This window comes from Apus apus, chromosome 3 (assembly GCF_020740795.1).
Source record: "Apus apus isolate bApuApu2 chromosome 3, bApuApu2.pri.cur, whole genome shotgun sequence".
Taxonomy (NCBI): domain Eukaryota; kingdom Metazoa; phylum Chordata; class Aves; order Apodiformes; family Apodidae; genus Apus; species Apus apus.
Window position 1 is genome coordinate 69,967,126 of NC_067284.1, and position 19,432 is coordinate 69,986,557.

A 19,432-nucleotide genomic window follows, 5' to 3' on the forward strand; every position below is an offset into this window, starting at 1 on the left:
GTCATTATGCCAGAGAACCTGCATTTCATTAGTTTTGCTCACTTGGCAACGAATCAGGTTCAAGTTGATGGAATTGCCACTTGCAACCTCTCTGTTCCTCCAGGCATGCTCCCCTTATCTTCTTCCAAAGTGCTCTTACAGTTTAGTTTAAGGGAAGATGCAACTTGCACTTGTGCAGCATTGTGTATTAGACAATACTCAATCTTTTGCATGTAGGTAAGCAGCTAAAGGTTAGACAGAGCATCTTCCTTATGAGTAATGAGGAGCTTATGCAAAACACTAAGGATGGCTTTTATGATACCATCTTGTGTTAAGTCTGCTATGGAGGCTGTTAGTTCTATCTGCCCTATGCCTCAGGTGAAAGTAACAGACACAAGATATAATTAATGTCTGAATTTCTGATTTTGGGTGCTCAAAATTTAAGAGCTCAGTGATGAAATTGGAAAGGCAATCTAAGATGTTTGAGGTAGCACCACATCATAAGCAAGGAATAGCAAAATCGATGTGAGTGAATTGCATGGAAGATACAAAAAAGGGTACCGTACACATCTGAGGTAAAATGACTGTAGGTGTAACAACGTTGCATGGAAGAAGTGTTTTTTTTGTTTGTTTTTGTTTTTTTTTTTATGCAGTTGGGTGCTTGGAAGCAGCCAGTCATTCCATACCCCTACATTTCCACACCCATTTAACAGCTTCTTCAAAGACTTGCCACTGTAGTAAGGGGCTTACCTGTGCACCTGGCACACATGTGAATTGCTGGGTTGACAGGATCAAATACTTCACCAGGGAGACTTCCAGGGCTTGTTCCAACTTGCAGTGAAAATATATGTGACAAATGTATACTTTCTGATACAAATATATCAGAAGCTCTTTTGCACTTCAAAACACTTTAACTCCTTTTGTGGCGTGAAATATTTTTAAAAGGCTATGAAAAGAATGAAGTCTACTAGGAAAATTTTCATGGTCTTCAAGAAAAGAAATGTGGGAGTTAGGAAAGGAGAAAAGTGATGGTGATATGCAGCTGGCATGAAGAGAGGCAAAGTACCTCCCCCTTCCTCCCACCCCCCTATTTTTGCAGCACTGGATCCACTGAGTAAAGAGAAAATCTGCTAGTAGTGAGAAGCCATGTTGATATTTGATAGAATACTGTTTCTTGATTCACAGGCACACTTTCACTCCCTTTCACAGCAAATATGCTTCTGCCTCTTCCCAATCTGTGCATCACTTGCACTGCAGCTAACTGGAATTGATTCAAATTAATGAAGTAATCTTTAATAAACTAAGACACAATTAGTACTGAAGATGCAAAACACTTAAAAGCTTGGTTTTCATGCCTGTTGCTAAAATTCACACTAAGGTCAACAGGAAAGTTCTTCCCATTTTCCATTTTAAACAGATCAAACTTTGGCTTCCTATGAAACTTTTGACTGAGGTTAAGGGCAGGAGGGGGGAAGTTACTATGTTATAAAATGCAGGTAGCTTGTAACTTTTTTTTTTTTTAGAACTGTTCAGCATGATTTTACATACAACTTGCCCGATCTATGCACTTTTTTCTCTTTATGTAAGTGTATTTGGATTTTTTTAAATGTTTAGGTCTGCAGAGGGTAATGGTTTGTGACAGGAGTGGAAAAAAACTGATCTGTGACTCTTCTGAAGTCTCTTAGAAGGCTTACGTTTGGAGAAAGGAGAGTAAAGAGGGAGTAAGTACTATGTGAGGAAGCAGCTCTTTAACACTCTCCAGCTTTTTGATATCTGTAAGATTAGATTCCCATTTTCCTAGTTTCTCTTACTTATTCCTTACAGTGCCTTTTATTTTGACAAGATTTACTTTAAGGCAAGATGAACCAATTAATGTCAAATAATCAGTCTATTGACAGCACTGAATATTAAGGCAAAAAGCCTCTTGAGATGGTGTGGTCATACTGAAATATTGTGGAGGAATCCTCTCCTTAACATACTTTAAAAATAAAAGCAGCTGAAAGACATATGTACATACAATCAATTATCAAGTGCATTGGTTCTTCTACATCTACATAAAAAGTAGGGAAGGAGATCTTACTTAAAACACATTGCAAAGATATAAGTAATTGCATTCAAGTTGCCAGAGAGATCATTTAGGAACCACTGTCTCAACAATAAGATGCCATGGGGGATGGATGATTACCCATGAGATAATTTTGTTCCCGAGTATTGTAAATTTCAGCTGCTTTCCCCTCCAAACCCAGCACCTTGAGGTATGAGAACTTATTAGAATGTATTCTTTACTTTATATTCAAGCCAAAACACTAGAGTATAAGCTAGCACTTCAAAACTCATCTTGTTTTCTCAGTTCTCATTGCTGGTAGGTTGCATAACTTCTAAATCAAAACTGAGAGGCTCTCTAAAAGAAAACAAAACCAGCCACAGAACATAACCCATGTACTGAAGTTGTAGTATGTAAGTCAGATCCTTGCTTGTGGGGATGACAACACACAATGCTGAAGTAGCCTTCTCTATGCTGCAATTTGCTCCTGGTTCTCCTTACTTAAGACCTTATTTAACATCAGGCCAGGGACAGACTATTCCTTTTAAAGGTCAGGGTCGTCTTGAGGATTTAGGAAGATTAGGTCACTCTATCACAAACAGTAATTCAAAACACTTAAACCTTCTTGAATCATCATACTAGTCCAGCATCAGAAATATTTAATACATACCTAACAGCTTTTTTTTCTAGGAAGATAAATTATTTAACATGTTGAAATTCCTTTATGATGATCTCAAAACTAAATGAGAAAAGGGCTTACAGCTTGCAAGCATTCTTGTTCTTCAGAGCACTTTGCAGTGGGAATATAGAAATGCAGTCTCTTTTTTTTCTCTCATGCCTGGAGCCCTGCCCAATAGCTGCAGACAAGCAATGCCTCTTTGTTCTTTAACCTCCAACTGAACCAGGGATGCGACTGACAAGCTGATGCAGCATTCTCATCCAGCTTCAACTGCGTCAGCTTTTTTGAGAAGGGCAAATAAAAATATTTTTTTGAAATCCAAACACCGCAAAAACAAAACAATGGATGATCTAGAATCTGGTCATTTGCAAAATTTAATGGTGTTTTCTTTTCTCTTTAGCACACCTTTTTTTAGTTGCTGACAAAGAGCTGGAAAAACCTAGATCCAGGGCAATAGGAAAGAAAATTATGATATCCATAGCTTGAACCATGACCTCTATAACAATACATGAACCCAATATCCTAGCTGAGTTCCCTTTAAGAAAGCTGGATCTCAGTGATATGTCTCTGATGTTGTTCTTTCCACAAGGACTTGAAAGAGTATTTCCACTGATTAATGAGCTATGGGTAACAGTTTAGTTACTTTACCCACATCTGCCTTAGCAACAAGCAGAAAGTTTATCTTCTATGTGAACTCTAAAAATAGTTGTTTTTCTTCTTTTAAAAAGAGAGCATAGAAATTCTCTGAGCAAAACTCATCCTCGTGAAAATCTACCTGTCAAGTTTCTGTGCAAAGTATCTTACATTAGAAGATTTTTGTAGGTAGTCCTTAATATATGGTATGCAGGGAAGATGGACAATAACTACCATGATGCTTTCTTTATTTTTTAATATATTTTTTTTACATAGGACTTGACAGCCTGTAGCACAAGATTCTTAGTGCTATGGGAGCATGAGGTACTGAGAATAAAACACAGCTGTCGGTTCCTGGAAAACTTAATTATTCTCTACTACTCTTTGAGTCTTGCCGTCCTTACACATTTCTTTTTCAGGGACTTAATCCCTCCATTAATCTCATCCCTGTCTGTAATACTAACATTGACTGAAAACCAAGATCACAGTAGAAGCAGTTATTCTCTTTCCTATGGAACAGTAATTAGACTTTGATATAACTTGACTGGAAAAAAAGAATCCATGTTTTTAGTAAAAGATAAAAGCAATGGGAATTTTAAGTTTCTTTATCAACCACTTCCCTTATTTATATGGAAGGTGATTTCTGCATAGTTCTGGGAGACAGATAGGTCTTTAGAGAGACTAGTGAGTACATGTTTATTCAGAACCTGGCTGACCAAGATGAATACTCTATGTTCAAGACAGAGGATGGCCTATCAAATTAGAGGATGCCTATTGTGAAGACTTGTGTGAAACTTGCAGTTTAAGGCTATGATACTACATAGAAGCCAATAAAACCCTTTATTCATTGTCTTTCCTATCTCCTCCACCCACGCAGCAAAGTAAATGTGTGTGTATGCGTGTACATATAGATGTATGTGCACTGAAAGTAATACACAGCTGAGTTATGACAATGACCTGCTTGACCAAAAATGATAGTTAAACACCCAATCAGTTCTAAGAGAGGTTTTTAAGAGGATTACCATCTCAAAAAGATTACAATAAAGTAGTTGAATCAGTTGTCTTACTTGAGATCTACAAGTTGAATTTAAACAAAACTGTACCAATATGTTTATTTCATTACCAGTCCAGCTGAAGTGGTCTGAAACTTTCAAGACTTGCCTGTTTCATTATTCATGTAGTTATCTTTATTGCACATGATGACAATTTGACAAATGAAAGTCCAAAACCTGGTATAACTGAAGGTACAATACTGGTGCACCCTGCTGCATACAGTGATGCTAGCACTATGGAGAAAATCCACTTGGAATGCTCCAAGGAGATAAGCCCTTTGTCCTACCACCAGAGGTACAAATATTTAATAATACACCAGCATTCGGAAAAGTTCCACTGTCACCTGTTTACATAAAATGGGCTGTGTGTGACAGAAACAGGTTCCCAATACGTTGTTACAATTAAATTATTTGCTTTTAGAGTTTTGGAAACAAGCAGCATCCTCCCACTTATGACTGTGGAGCATAGCTCTCAAAGTATTTGTCCTATCCTATCTGTAACATTGTTTAACTGGGGGAGGGGAAGAAAGAAAAGCTTAAATTTCTCCAACTGTTCATCTACTCCTGCAAGACAACAAGCGCAAAGATACGACATTAGGATGATGTCTTTAAGTCTGTTTATATTGATTTCTAAAACACATAAGGCAACCACTTTAAAACACTTTCTTCAAGAAATCTGATGTGAATAATGAACCCTGCACGATCACATAGTTAAAGCAAGTGCAAAGAGATATATGCAGGAGGTCCTTCAAAGAAGTGTCATGAGTCCCACGAGTTGTGGTTAATTTACTTTTGGTTTCTTGGTTGTGAGGCCATGTACAGTGCTACTAGACAGTAGATAGTCCCGCCTATTGTTAGAGCCATAGTGGTCCGATAAAGCAGCTTATCTGGAACTCCTCGCTTCAGGTGTACTGGCAATCCATCTGCTCTCTGCGGGAAGAGTGTAAAAAGAAAACAAAGAAAGAAATGAACACCCAATTACTCAGGTCACAGGGAACAAGCTACCCTGGGTAAATTAAGAGACTTCCATAAGGGAACAATTAAGTGTATTATCTGTGTTTCATTTAGCAAGACAAGTGCAAAGGCAAGTTAATTTCATTAGACAAAGCTGTTAAATGCAGGCAGAAAGACTGTATCTTAAAATATTTCTAAGGAGGACCTAGATAGGAAAAGTGTCACTAGCAAAACAATGTGAAAAGATATGTATAAAAGGTTATTCACCAAGTCAGACTGACACATTCCAAATGCAAGTGGCATGTAAGAGAGAAAAGGGTATATTATATAGAGCACATTCTTGGTGTTTAAAAAAAAAAAAAAGCTTAAATGATTTTGTTACGAAAAGACCCAGTATGCTTAGAAATTGCATAGCTAACAAACTGGCTCTGAAAACTTTACTGTGCTCTTCTTATACTGCATTACAGTTTCAGTAATATTCAAATTATTATATATGAAACAGTAACAATCTACTTTAAGGCATAGGCTTGGATTCCCTGACAGTGTTTCCAGTAGTCAAATAATAAAATAAGCATCTTCTGAAGCAAGTGAAAAGATAGACAATGTGACTAGACACTTTCTTTATGTATCTCCTATACAAGGCATATATACCTTGTAGTACAGTACAAGTATACAGGTTATACTGTAATTGATGCTTTCTTAATTAGACTTCACAGATTTTTGGTATTGTAGAATGACAAAAGCAGTTAGCCACGTGAAAATAAGGAAAGATAGGTACCACTTTCCAGTTTTCTTTAAGTTACTCTCAAAGTTGTCGTTACCTGAAAAAGTTTCTGTAGGTCTGGCACCTTGTTTTTACCCAAGAAAGAATCAGTTGCTGGTAAATCTGAAGCAAGTTTAGTTGTCCCAAAAACCAGAGCTGGGGATTCAGTGGAAACTATTGGTTTGAGTCCCTGCATAAATAAAGATTAAAATATCAAGGTATATAACACTTACAAATGTACCAATTGTCACGTTAGGCAGGCACACTGCCAGTCATTATAAGGATACATGACAAAGAGTATTTATCGGGTATGAAGATCTGTGACAACGAGCTAAAGACACATTGTTGGCCCGCTTACTCATTTCTCAGCTACAACTTTGGGTCAAGGCTTAGCATGGAGAATAGAAGTCTCCTTTCTGATTTCTTCATGACATAAATTTAGAGCTATGATAAGTTTTTCTATGCTGGTACTTGTTCAAATCGCTGGGGTTTTTTTGTTTGTTTGGGTTTTTTTGAACATAGTTAAGACTATCTAGGGGTCTATCCAAGCAGTAGGATTAGAAGCTGGGAATCCCTGATGCTTGGGTCAAACAGATTGAGGAGACTTTCATGAACTCTTCCTCCTGAATAGTGCAAGTAGTAGCCATAAATAACTGGGCCTTCAATAATTTGGATGTGTAGTCTGAGGAGGGAAAAAAATAGTTAGGACTGCTTGTTTCATATAAAAGCAGTAGTAAGTGGTCCTCAAGGACACTCCAGAAATGCTGACATGGTAGATATTTTATGCAAGTGCAACTACACCCTACAGTTCACACGCTTCTTCAACTTCCCACCCCTCAATGTACTCCCTGTGAGCAGGATAACTTACTATCTTTACAGCTCAGACAGTTGTACTCTACATTTGCTGTAATTACAAACTGCATAATCCAGTTTTATTGGTAAGATTAAGTGTACGAAGTCAGCCTGAGGTAGTCTCTTTGCCTTTATTATTAGTTAGATTTAACAGTTATACCTGGGCACCTGGCAATGCTGTTTTACATTATGGCTCCTGAAACAGCTGTGTATATATATATATATTTCCCTTACTTGCCACAGAAATTTAAAGCATTGAACAAGAAGGTCAATGCAACAGGTTTTCATTTCAAAGAGAAGCAGCAATTGCTCTCTATGGATCAAGTTAAGGCTGCACTGAAACTTTTGTTTCTGTTCAAATGCCTAGTCAATGTATTTTGTATTTGAGAACTGCCTGAAAAATATTGGGAGCTGGAAGCAGACTAGCACTTTCTTTTATCCCTGCCACACACCAGACATGTTTTTCAAATGCAAATTCTCTCAATTCTCGGCCACAATAGGTATATTCAACATAAAGACTAGATTTCTTAGCATCCCAAAACTGCCAATGGAATGGTCATCACAACTCTATCCCAAAGACACTGGTCCAGCTTCCCATTTTGTCAGTGTCTGAATGAATATTAGAATCCCTTTGTAACCTTCTTAGTTATCTTTTGAAAGACAGCCAGAACTGGATTATCTGACACATTTGGTAACTAGTGCATTCCTACTGAACAGGCTTGTGCAAAAGGTAGGTACTGAAGTGTTTAAGACTAAGCTGTTTTGGCCACACCAGTAAGGAAGCATCTAAGAAACTATTATTAGCTGGGGGAAGTTACTGGCTATATATTTGAGGCTAAGTACCAGCAACAACAAAATGCTTGAAGAAACCAATTTTGAACGAGTATTTTTGTCTCTAAGAACTTTAAGTACTTAATCAGATTTGCTTCTAAAAGGCTGGTAATTTGCTAGAAAAAACTATTAAGCAAATGTTTATACCAAACATGCAGGTGACTTTTTCTCCAGAACTTTCCCTGCCTTCTTGATTGTTAGTATTGCAGCAATGTGCATCTTTCTTCTTCCTTTCAGTTTCTACTTCTGAATCTCGCTTTTGCCTTCCTGAGGGTCCACTTTTTTCAGGAGCAATCTTTGAGATCGCTTCAGCAGTCACCAGATCATTGCAATCCCTGCTTCTTGTGATCACATCTGCTTTTCTCATGAGCTATCTGTAGCATATAAAAACTGTAAATACTGCAAATTGGAGTAAGCTGCAAACTACTTCAAACCATTCCATGACAGAGACTTTTTAAATAATTTCTAAACTCACCAGATAGGGGGCTTAAAAATGTGATTAGCCCCTATAATTTGTAATTAGCATTAAAACTCCTGCCTCTACAGGTACTACTACCTGGCTGCAAGACACACTACAGATTAGTTAGAAATCAATCATGTTAACAACTGTGAGTTATCAAATACTTTTTCAGGCTTTAGAAATATATTCCTGTTTAGATAGTTATAGGATCCCCTTCTGTTGGAGCAACAGGAGATTCAAACCTGACTCAAGTGACTAACTTCATCATGAAACTAAATGAACCATTTCAGAAAACTCAATCAATCATCAGCACACTGTTGTAAAAGTGGCATGGTGCCAGTTAAGAACATCACACAGCAATTTAAGTAACAATAATTTATATGTTTCATCGGCTTCAGTAAGAGTACAACAAACCACAGACTGCAGAAGAGACAGCTGAGTTTGCCTAACACAGACACTGGATTAATCAAGGTTGCTCACCCCAACAGAAAATTCCACTTGAATTCCATCCATGAATTGTGAATCCTGTGGTCAGCTCCAACCAAGCTCAGCTAAATTAGTGTAACCACATGGCTGCTCCAACTGGCTACTCGCCTGTGATCACTGAAAGCGGCAAGTGCTTTATCTCAGACCCAGCTGCTTGCTAAGCTTAGTGTGGCTGAAGAGAAATCCTCAGTATTACATGTAAGAATTTCTGTACTGAAATCTTTAAGCAAGTCATTAAGACACCTTAAAATTACCCTTAATTGACACTTGTACTTAACATCACTAAAACTGCAGGTTTATTAGGTAACATTAATGTATCACCACACCCAGGATACTATCAAGGAATTGATACCTCCACACACTTGACCTATGTATGCTTCATAAGAAAATGTTTCACATTGATCATTCCTCTTCTGATATTAAGGTGTTATTTTTTTATTCCTAGTCATGTTAACAGGAATTTGTTCCAATTCTTGGACAAAGTACAGCAGAGCTACATGTGCAAAAGAGTCAATATGAGCATGTTAAAGCAATGACTGTCAAATGCTTAAGTACTCAAAGAAAGGTCAGGACATGTAGCTAAACAACAAAAAAAATTCTCTGCCTACCCCTTGGTAAAGTATGGTTTTTTTCCAGTCAGAGGCCTGAAGGTCTTTGGACCAAATCTATCTGTTGGCTGGCCAACATGCTCAAAGTTAAAAACTTCTGCCTTGCTAGCATGAATTCCTGGGCTAGACTTACAATTTCCTGACAGCGCAAAAGTAAGGGATTTGGAGCACAATTCAATGGAGGTAACACCATACTAAGTTTTGAAATGTTAGGGGAAATGCTCAAATAGGTCAGAAAATAAGAAAGTAGAGAAAAGTGAGATAAAGACCAAAATGAAAAGGGGACACAGGGAAAACAGTTGAGAATTATTTCAGACCATGCATTGAAGTTAACTTTTATGAATTTGCTGATCCTAGAGACTTCTCACATAATTAGCAGGCCCTTCATAGCAGAACATAACTCACTGGATGAAGTTAAATATATTTGTTATTGTTAACACTAGGATGCTTTTAGGTAGTATCACGTGAGGCTTTGTAGTGTGATGACAAGTGACTCTGTGTACATTTTAAGTATCATCTACAGCATAAAAGGTTAACCGTTATAATTTCTCAATGAACTCCAAGTAATTTGTAACAGCTAAAATCAAACGATCTGTGGTTTGTGGGGGTTTTAATTAGCTACAAGCAACATACACCGTATTAAGTGAAGACATGGTAGTATGACTAAATTTCTACTGGGATCATGCTCAGGCTTGATGAACTAGGGACAAGTTCATATCATCATCTTCATGTGATGGCATCTGAAACTGGTCCCATTAACAGTTCTTACTGTATTTATAGTGGTTATGGTGGTCATTATTCTCCTAACTATGAAGAGCAGTTTTTAATCTATTTGACTCCTGACTGCACTAGCTGAGAAAATTCTCAGTTATTCAAACAGTTCCCATTTATTCATATTATTTCACACTGTTAAATGCAAAACGAAGTATTTTAAGAATGCCAGGACTGAGATGGAAAGAACAAGACAAATTTCAAACTAAAACTTTATTTTTGTTAGTATAAGCTGTTAGTTATGTTACTGTCAGCAAAAGAATTCTTAAATACATTTTGATTGATATTTTGCAAGCCCATAACAAGCTTAAACCTGCATCAGAACAATACACCATTAAAAAGCAACAGAATGTAACAGTACAGAATAGAGTGCATTACTATACTATCCTGCATATTTGACCAAGCACAATTTGAATCACAGGATGTCTTCACTTTTCCAGAAATAAGCAGAACTATAAAAAGCAAACCATTCCTACATGATAAGCTATGGATTTTATTAAATACAGCAATGAAATCAGTAGGAAAAACAAACAAAACCAAAAAAAACCACAAAACAAACAAAAAAACCACCACCTTCCTTTTAGACTTAACATATAGGTAATTGTGCAATTCCTTTCATATTTTAATCTCTATTTATTGCGAACAATTTTATCAGACTGATGCATCTGTGTCACGTGGAAGTAGTCAGGCTACAAAAAACATTCTACCAAAAAGCTGGGCTACGAATACTGCAAAAAGAGACCGAAGGTGTATTTTTTAATGTAGCTTTTCTATTGCATAACATGTTTGCATGCCACAGTTGAGGACTAAGTCACATGAATGGTGGACCAAATATGAAATGCAGGGTTTCATCAATATAAAACCCCCACACATTTAAAAAATGAGACAATATCAATAAAACTCATGAAGACTGCTCCCGCTCAAATACAATGTCATTTTCTCTACTATATTCTAATATTTCATTGATGACACCGACATGAAATACAATGCCCTGGGCTGACCTAAAAAGAAATCACTACAGTGCTCTAGGAGAAAAATATTTCTTATTCCTTGGATGTTATCTTTCATGCCTTGCAGAGCAGTTAAGAACTAGAGGTTTGGTTTTTTTCCTATTTGCAATGATACCTATATATGAAGCTAGTTTTGCACAGACCCTTTATGAATAAATTTTTGTATATGACACCACAGCATTTTTATCTAGAAGTCAATAATTCAGAATTCATCATGTCTTTCTCTATCTATTGCAACGATATTCATACCTAGTATTAACAGAATGTGGGATAACAGAGAATTCTGTATTCCCCTCTAATCTTGCTTCTGCCTTTTTAACCCCTGAAAAAATAAATATGTACTTAAAATGGGATGATTGTTACAATGTGATGGGACCTGCTGACAAGAAAGTTAACCAGTATTCCACAACCTGTGCTCCAGAAACCAAGAATGTTATCGTTAGGACAACTTTACTCCAGATGGTTATAAGAGCTTTCTGTATTTCTGTGTTGGGGCTTTTCTCTTAGAATCCTAAAAAAGATTAATTATTTGCAGAAATATAGTCACAATGACCTAGAAACTAATACATCATGTTCTAAGCTATAGTCTTCCAGAAAGGAGGCACTTCACTGCTGTTGCTTGAAGCCCTTTCCCCATTTCCCAATAACTCTAGCCTTTGCTTTCCTCTACACAAATGAAGTGTCAATTAGTTGTTAATCTTGGAATACTCTGTGTAGAGGAGGGAAGAAGGGCTCCAAACACTGCAATAGCAGCAAGAGTATTTTCTAGCACAAGTGCCCACTGGACATACACCTAATGAACAGACATATTTATAGACTAGCACATTATTTATTCTGCTGTCTTCCCTCTGCCCTGCACCCCTGGCCTCAGTAGCTATCCAGGAAGCATTCCAAAGAGTGATGGGAAAAGAGGATAAAAATCTTTGAGACAGGAATTGCCATACCAGAAAGTCACTAGAAACTCAATGTTTACAGAAGATCATAGCGTAATTCAGGGTGGAGAGGTCCTCTAGCACTCTTTAGTCTAAACTCTTCTTCAAAGAAGGCTGTTGCGATGTTGGATCAGGTTGCTGTGGGTTTTGTCTGGTCTGGTCTTGAAAACCCCTAAGGATTGGAGATAATGTAACGTCCTTGGACACCTGCTCCACTGCCTGATGCTTTCCAGTGTAGAAATGTCTTTCCTCATATACAATTTGAACCTCTCTTCCTGGAGCTTATGCCTGTTGTCTTTTGTCCTCCCACCATGCACCACTGTGCAGAGCCTAGCTCTGTAATTTTGATAACCTCCCTACAGGTGCTGGCTAGCTGGTCTTAGGTCTGCACCTGACCTCTCCCTTTCCCCCACACCTTTTCTTCAGGTGGAAAAAGACCCATTTCATCATTCTCTTCTCACAGGGGAAGTACTCCAGCCCCTCTGACTATCTTGGTGACCTCTGCTGAACTTGCTCCAGTTGCTCAGAAACATTTCCATACAGGGAGGTGGAACACTGGATGCTGTACCTAGATGTGATCCAATGAGCACTGAGTAGAGGGAAAATGCCACTTTCCTTAATTCATTGGCGATACCGCTTGTTGGCCTCCTCTACCGGCAGGAACACTTGGCTTACACCAAGCTTGCTATCTGCCAGTACCTCTGTGGTCTCTACCCCAGAGCTGCCCCACCAGCCTGTGACTCTCCAGATGGTATCCCTGCCAGGGTTTCTTCTTTTCCACATAGATAACTCTCCCATTTTTCCTTATGGAAATTCGGTGTTCCTGTCAGCTCATTCCTCCACTCGATAGGTCTGCGTAGCAGCGCTACTTCAAACATTGCGGAGCCATTCCCTTGTCCTCTGCAAACTTTACAGGAGTGCACTCGATTGCTTGCTCCAGGCAACTGACAACATCCCGCAGGAACTGTGGTATCCCACTTGATATGAGCATCCCAGCAGAGTATGACCCATTAACCACTATGCTAAGCCTTATCAGCCACTTCTCTTCACCTTTCTAAATTACTATCTATCTTTGTAGTTGGTTTGGGCCCCCTGAAAGAATTTGAGATTTTGCAGAAGTTCAGTACAATCCATCCAGAAGATGACTGGATTTTGCATGTATATCTTGCACAGACAATGATATCCAGGAAAGCTGAACTGTAAAGTAGTAGGCTGCTAACAGAATTAGTCCAAGAGAGAATCAAATATTAGTTATGTATCACAATACACAGTCTACAATAATGTAGTGTCTTACAGTTACCTTTTATTGATCAGTTTATCACGAAGAAGATGAACTGTAATGTGAATTTCACTTCTGTGTGTACACATGTATCTTTTTTTTCCCCCCCCCTTAAAAACCTTGAGTCAGATTAGTAGGTATGTTTGCTCTCTGGAGATAGGTCTTTAGATGCTTACTTTTTAAAAAATCATTCTTTTAATTCTTAACCTCTATGTTTGGTTTTTTAATACTAAACTCCAAGAACTTAAGGTTTTTCAAAATTTACTCAGAAACTTGAGCACAGGACAGCAACCATGCTGCATTTGTCCCGTGACAGAATCACAAGTTTTTCTCATACTACTTGGGAATCTGTGTCGATGTACAGAAAGGCAAACAAGTTAGTTTTTTTCACCAATATGCAACTCTTCAGAATTTTGGAATGGCTGATGTAATCAGGATTCATTCTCCCCTCCCTCAGCTCTCCTCCACTCCCCCCAGCATTAACCCTACGTTTTAATTATAAAATACAGGGGAAAATATAAGCCAATTTAATGCAACCTTTAACCTGTAAACAGTTACCTGTAAGTCAGCATCAATACAGAGAAAAGGCTGTTTTTCATTTTGCTTTAAAAAACACAAAACATCTATAGATGTGTGTCCTCTCTAACAAGGGTGTTAACGCTTTTAGTAGTTGTTTTTCTGCATGCACAGACTAGAGGGGAACTTGCTGCAACGTTGCTCGGACCGGCCAGCTGCAATTCCAAAATACCCTCAGCCACCGTCCTAGCTCAGACACTGCCCTATGCTACGAAAACGGGTTAATTTCTTGCTAGAAGCCCCAGTGCATCCCGAAATCACAGCCCAGAACCGAACGGCAGAACGCAGCACCGCGGCCGCCCAAGGTCACACGACAGGCCGGGTTCGCTCGGTGCCCCGCGGAGGGGACGGGGGCGGCGCGGGAGACCCCTCCCCAGCAAAACAAACGCCCACCAGCTCCGGCAGCCCGCCGCCCGGCCCAGTAACCCCAACGCCCCGCCGCCGAGCGGGGCTGCGGCCCGAGCCCTGCCGGCTTCCCGGCCTGGGCTCCGCGGCGGCTCTCGGGAGCGCCCCAGGAAGAGGACGGCGAAGGTCACGAAGGGCCGCGAGGGCGCCAGGGGCGGCGGCGGCCCCGTTACCTGGGGGTTGTAGGCGGCGGAGGCCGCGGCCCCGACCAGCCGCTGCGTGAAGCCGTTGAACTTGTAGTACATGGCGGCGGGCGCCCCCGGCACGCGCGTCGCGACCGGCCCTCCCCGGCGGCGGCGCCTCGCGCGGAAGGACCCGGGGCCGGGGCTTGCGGCGTCTTACAGCGCGAGGGCCCTCCGCCTCGCGGGCGCTCGCCGGACGCCTGCAAGCGGTGAGCGGGGGAAGTCGCCACGGGAGAGAGGTGGGGAGGCGGGGGAAACAACAAACACCGGAGAAATACGTAAACCGCTACTAAGCCAGTGGGAACGCCTCACTCCCTCGAATGCCTGCCGCTCTCAAATGAGGCCGGCAACGATTTTCAGTCAGGCAAGAAGTCGGGCCCCTACCGGGACGATCCTTAGTGCGCGCGCGTAGCACTGTCCGCCGAAGGGCAGCGGCAGCGGGAGGCGGGCTTGGGGGCGGGGCGGGGGCGGAGGGGGGGCGGGGCTTGCGTCGGCCAATCAGCGCGGGGATGAGGCGAGGCCCCGCCCCCCGGCGAGCAGGGAGGAGCAGGGCCGCCCCCCCTGGCCCCCGGAGCTGGGGCAGGGGAGGGGGATGAGCGGGGGTGGGAGCTGTGCCTTGTCCAGGGGGGTTCCCCCGGCCCAGGCAGCCCCGGGGCTTGTGTGTGTGTGTGTGTGTGTGTGTGTGTGTGTGTGTGTGTGTGTGTGTGTGTGTGTGTGTGTGTGTGTGTGCGGGTTTCGGTGGTGGCTTGATTCGATGTGTTCGTCTCCCGGTAGACACTAAGAAGGGGCAGGAGCGGCTTAGTTTTCTGGGGTTTCATCTCTGTGTGTTTCTGCTCGGCCAGGTGGTTGCGTTCCCTCCCGGTGTCGTCGGAAAAATCTCTGTAATTTGTTTCATAGAATAAGGCTTTCATGAAATGAAGTCAGCATCATGAGCTAGGGAAATGGGCTGTGATGCTGCTCCACAGAACCACAGAATCTTAAGGGTTGGAAGGGACCTCGAAAGATCATCCAGTCCAACCCCCCTGCCAGAGCAGGGTCACCCAGAGCACATCACACAGGAACGTGTCCAGGCGGGTTTTGAATGTCTCCAGCGAAGGAGACTCCACAGCCTCTCTGGGCAGCCTGTCCCAGGGCTCTGTCACTCCCGACAAAGTCTGTTGTGACTTCAGTATTCCCGAGAAGCGCAGCAGCCCCGAGGCTGGAGGTGGAGCGCCCTGGGGGTTGCTGTGCTCACAGCTCAGGGGTCTGCGGGTGCTCGGTGCTCGTTTGGCTTCTGTGCATTCCCGGGGCCAGAGGCGGCTGCCAGCTGAGATCCTGTTAGTAATCCAGAGCTTCCTTCTGCTATCTGAGTCTGACATTGCAAATTCACGGTTTGAGTTCGCCCTGTGAATTGCCTGCTGTTGGTTAAGATTAAACGTAGTGAGGTGTTATTAAAAAAAAAAAAAAAAAAGGATCTTCTTTTGGTAATGTTTAATCATCAGTGACCTGCACCAGTTAAAAGTATTGCCTGTTAGGAGCCCTGCATACAGGTTTGCAGATATGTTTGCTATAAAAATATCTGTGGTCATGCACTGAGTGACAGCTATTAAAATATGCTTTGCTTGTAAGCTGGAGGAAAATCTGTTTGTAGGAGATGTTTTAGAAAGTAAAATACTCATTTAAAAACGTGTATGATATGATTTCTTTACCCACCCTTATAATGCCCTCTACTTAGTTTTTAAAATTTTCGATTGGTGGAAGCAAAATGGAGCCTCAAGTCTTTGTTTCAACTGATCCCCTTCTGAACAGACACATCCTATAAAGGGTAACTGCTGCTCAGCAATGAGGAAAGCCCCTGTGAGCCCTTTGTGTCCATTTACTTGTGAGAGCAGGGCTATGAACAAGAAGGCCCTTGCTGCACCAGTTCCTATCTCTGGCTGTTACCCTGTAGGCAGGTTTTCTTCTTCATGATACTTCGGTTCCACAAACTGCTGTCCTTGAGAGAACCAGCTCGATTCTCCATACATGATACCCTGAGTTGATGTTCTGACTCCGTGTTAGGAACATGAACTGGAGAGGGTATATTGTTTGCTCAGTAAGTAGGAAATTTATGGGAATATTTTGTAAATGTTACAGGAAGAATTGTGAAATCCATGCAGCTTTCAAGAGTAGGCAGCATCAATGAACATGTGCTGCATGATTTATGGTAGAAAATAATTTGCTGATCAGGATTCCACTTGTTTCTGAAAAAACGAAACAGAAGTTACACTTCATTACAAACCTGCTTGTAATGGAGCTGAAGACCCTGAAGATGGGGTATGCATATTCTTTTAGAGTGGAATGCTGTGAATCATAGCTAGGTTTGTATGGTAACAGTCCTGATCTATTGAAATCCAAGGGATCTGTCTCGTCTCTGGAGCCTTCCTTGGGTGTATCTGTCTGTAGCTCCTTCTGTCCAGCTATTTCAGCCTTTGCCAGAAATAGATGTGCCCGTCAAGCTCGCTTACTAAGGTCATTTTATATCTTGCTGTTCTATGGGTTTTTTTCCCAGCATTAATACCTGCTATAATCCCAAAGGTGCACAGGTTTCATGGCAAGATCATGCATGGAGATAATGCCATTGTACAAGTAGTTCTTGCTTCATTGATTCTCTTGAATCAGGTTCTTGAAAAGTCATTCAATATTGACTGAAAGCTGCAGAAAGGAAATGTTTGTGCCCTGGAGCTCCAAAGAGGCTGTGTACAAATACATCCCCTTTCTCAGTTCATCAGTTTAAGACATGATGCTGAAAAGTAAGCTATGAAACTTGGCCACAACAAGCTGTTGAAACAAACCTAGGTGCTGTCTCTCTATTGTTTTAGCTCAGAAGACTGAAGATGGGGAATTGTTTATCTTGTAAGAGAGATGCATGGGAGGATGACATGAATAAAATTACAAGTGAAGCTTCTGCTGTTCTTATAACACAAGAGCATGGGGGTATTTTATGAGAAGGAAAGTAAAATCAGAATAGCATTAAGTCTTCTCTTTAAAGGAAGAAACTTGTTTCTGTGTTAGGATTTTGGTCCCTCTTTTGCTCTGCTCTTTAGACATTTGCCAAGACTGCTTTGCTTATCAGGCTTTCGGACATAATGGGTGATTAGACTGTAAAACTTACTGCCATAGGAAGTCATTGGGGAAAAATGAGGCCACTCACCCTAGCAGGGTTCAAAAAAGGACTGTGCATCTTTGTGGACCATAAGACTGTACAGTTAATGTAAACCAAGTGTCCCAAAAGGAAAAGATTTCATGCACTGGACTCTAAGTGAGCTCTCACTTATAGACTCTGAGATGAATAATTAATGGAGACTGGCAGTTCTACATCTTATCTGTTAGGGCTTTTAAACCTCATCTGCAGTGTGGTATTGGCAGCAGCTAATGACAATGCTGTCCTACAGGCTACACTGTAGTTTAATCTATAGATTTTTTTTTTCTCAGATGTTTAAGGTAATCGATTTCATACATGGAAGTTTGTTTATCGTGACTCATTCCTGGAATAGCAGAAAGATACTTCTTCAAGATGAGTAGAGTTCTGGGAATGAATGAAAGAAGCAGAGTACCTTGAGCTTGTTCTGCTTTTTTATTGTGATTTTTGTGTGTTTATTTTCTTTTTGAGGATAAAATAAACAAAAAACAAGACCTTATTATAGTGATTAATGAGCAAAACCTTTGTATCCTGATTGTTATGTCAGCACAGATGTCTGTAACTCAAGTTCTGTGAATCTGCCCATGCATCTCTGTTCTTGTATTGCTGAGAACAACTGTGTGGGTGGATTTAGAACACGAAATTGTTGTGTGCACTTATGTTTTGTTTATGCAGTACTCATTTTTAGGAGTACTAGATTGGATTTGCTTAATATTTGCTTTCTATGTCTCTCTGCATATGTATGTAATGTATACAAACCCCCAAACTAGAAGATTTTCACCAAGCATACACTCTATTAATGCAAGAGACTGTAATATTGTAAACATGTTCCATTTGAATCATGTTGTCAACTGAAAGAAAGAAATTTAGTCTATGCACAGAATAAGGCAGTAGTTACTTCTAAAACCAGTATCTGAATTTGTTGGTGCTTTATTGCCCATATGTACTGAATACAGCTCAGATGACTCTTGGAAATGATTGAATAATGCTTCTGGGACAATAAATTATGCTTTTTATAAACTGTTTTTCTGCAGTTATGTGTTTTCTGTAGAAAAGCAGAATAGAAATTCTGAAAGCAATCATTTATTTCAGATTAGCAAGTCTTCAGATGTGAAAAGCATTATAGGAAACTACAGTAAATATTGCTTTTGCTACTTTTCAGCTTTTGTTGCCTTTGCTTTTTTCCTCCCTTTATTTTCAGAATTGCTGAAGCAAAGGTAAATTTTTTCATCTGATTGAGGCATCAATGTTGGCTGTCAGTAAAATAATAATTACCTAAAAGCCCTATTTATTCTACTTTTGAGAAAGTAATATTGAAATCACTAGCTCCTACCCTTATCGCTTATAACATTTCCCAATTCTGAAATGCTGTGAAGGTTGGATGCTTTGCCTCTTGCTGTTGACTTTGATAGGGGCATCCATAGCTCAAAGTTTCTGTCTGTGTGCTTTCTGCTGTGACATATTTTTTCTTTTACAACCAGAATGGAAGTCTTAGGATGGCAATACCTTATTCTTCTTGAAATTTTCCTTTAAACATTATACAGGTAGTGAAGTAAGTTCCCAAATAAGTGAGCAGTATTTCTGGATATCAAGTGGTAAAATGTGTCTGGTAGGTTTTCTGTTTCCACACTGCTGCCAAAGTCTTACTTCACCTCTTCCTTCTCCCTCCCTAGGCTGTGTTTCTCTCTCAAACAGTCAACAGTCCACCACAAAAGTTTGTGGTTTTTTTTCCTCAGATACGTTTTAGGTACTGGGAGAGTGATGCATTGTCCTTGT

General features: G+C 40.5%; 1 protein-coding gene across 2 annotated transcripts; it reads right to left on the bottom strand.

Annotated features, from left to right (window-relative positions):
- Nucleotides 1-4,499: 4,499 nt before the first annotated feature.
- On the bottom strand, nucleotides 4,500-14,670 carry LOC127383289 (cytochrome c oxidase subunit 7A-related protein, mitochondrial). 2 transcript variants are annotated; one of them, XM_051615945.1, is made up of 3 exons: nucleotides 14,488-14,670; nucleotides 6,163-6,294; nucleotides 4,500-5,317 (listed from the first exon to the last, which is right to left on the bottom strand). In XM_051615945.1, the coding sequence occupies exons 1-3, from the start codon at nucleotides 14,557-14,559 to the stop codon at nucleotides 5,174-5,176; spliced, it is 348 nt and encodes a 115-aa protein (XP_051471905.1). In that variant the 5' UTR covers nucleotides 14,560-14,670; the 3' UTR covers nucleotides 4,500-5,173. The 2 variants fall into 2 exon arrangements, with proteins under 2 accessions (XP_051471905.1, XP_051471906.1); XM_051615946.1 differs by lacking the exon at nucleotides 6,163-6,294 and having other exon boundaries at nucleotides 14,488-14,661.
- Nucleotides 14,671-19,432: the final 4,762 nt, after the last annotated feature.

Coding starts and splice junctions, on each gene's coding strand:
- LOC127383289 (XM_051615945.1), bottom strand. CDS start 14,559: ATGTACTACAAGTTCAACGGCTTCACGCAGCGGCTGGTCGGGGCCGCG. Junction 6,295..14,487: donor CCGCCGCCTACAACCCCCAG/GTAACGGGGCCG, acceptor TTATTTATGCAG/GGACTCAAACCAATAGTTTC. Junction 5,318..6,162: donor ACCTACAGAAACTTTTTCAG/GTAACGACAACT, acceptor CTCTTCCCGCAG/AGAGCAGATGGATTGCCAGT.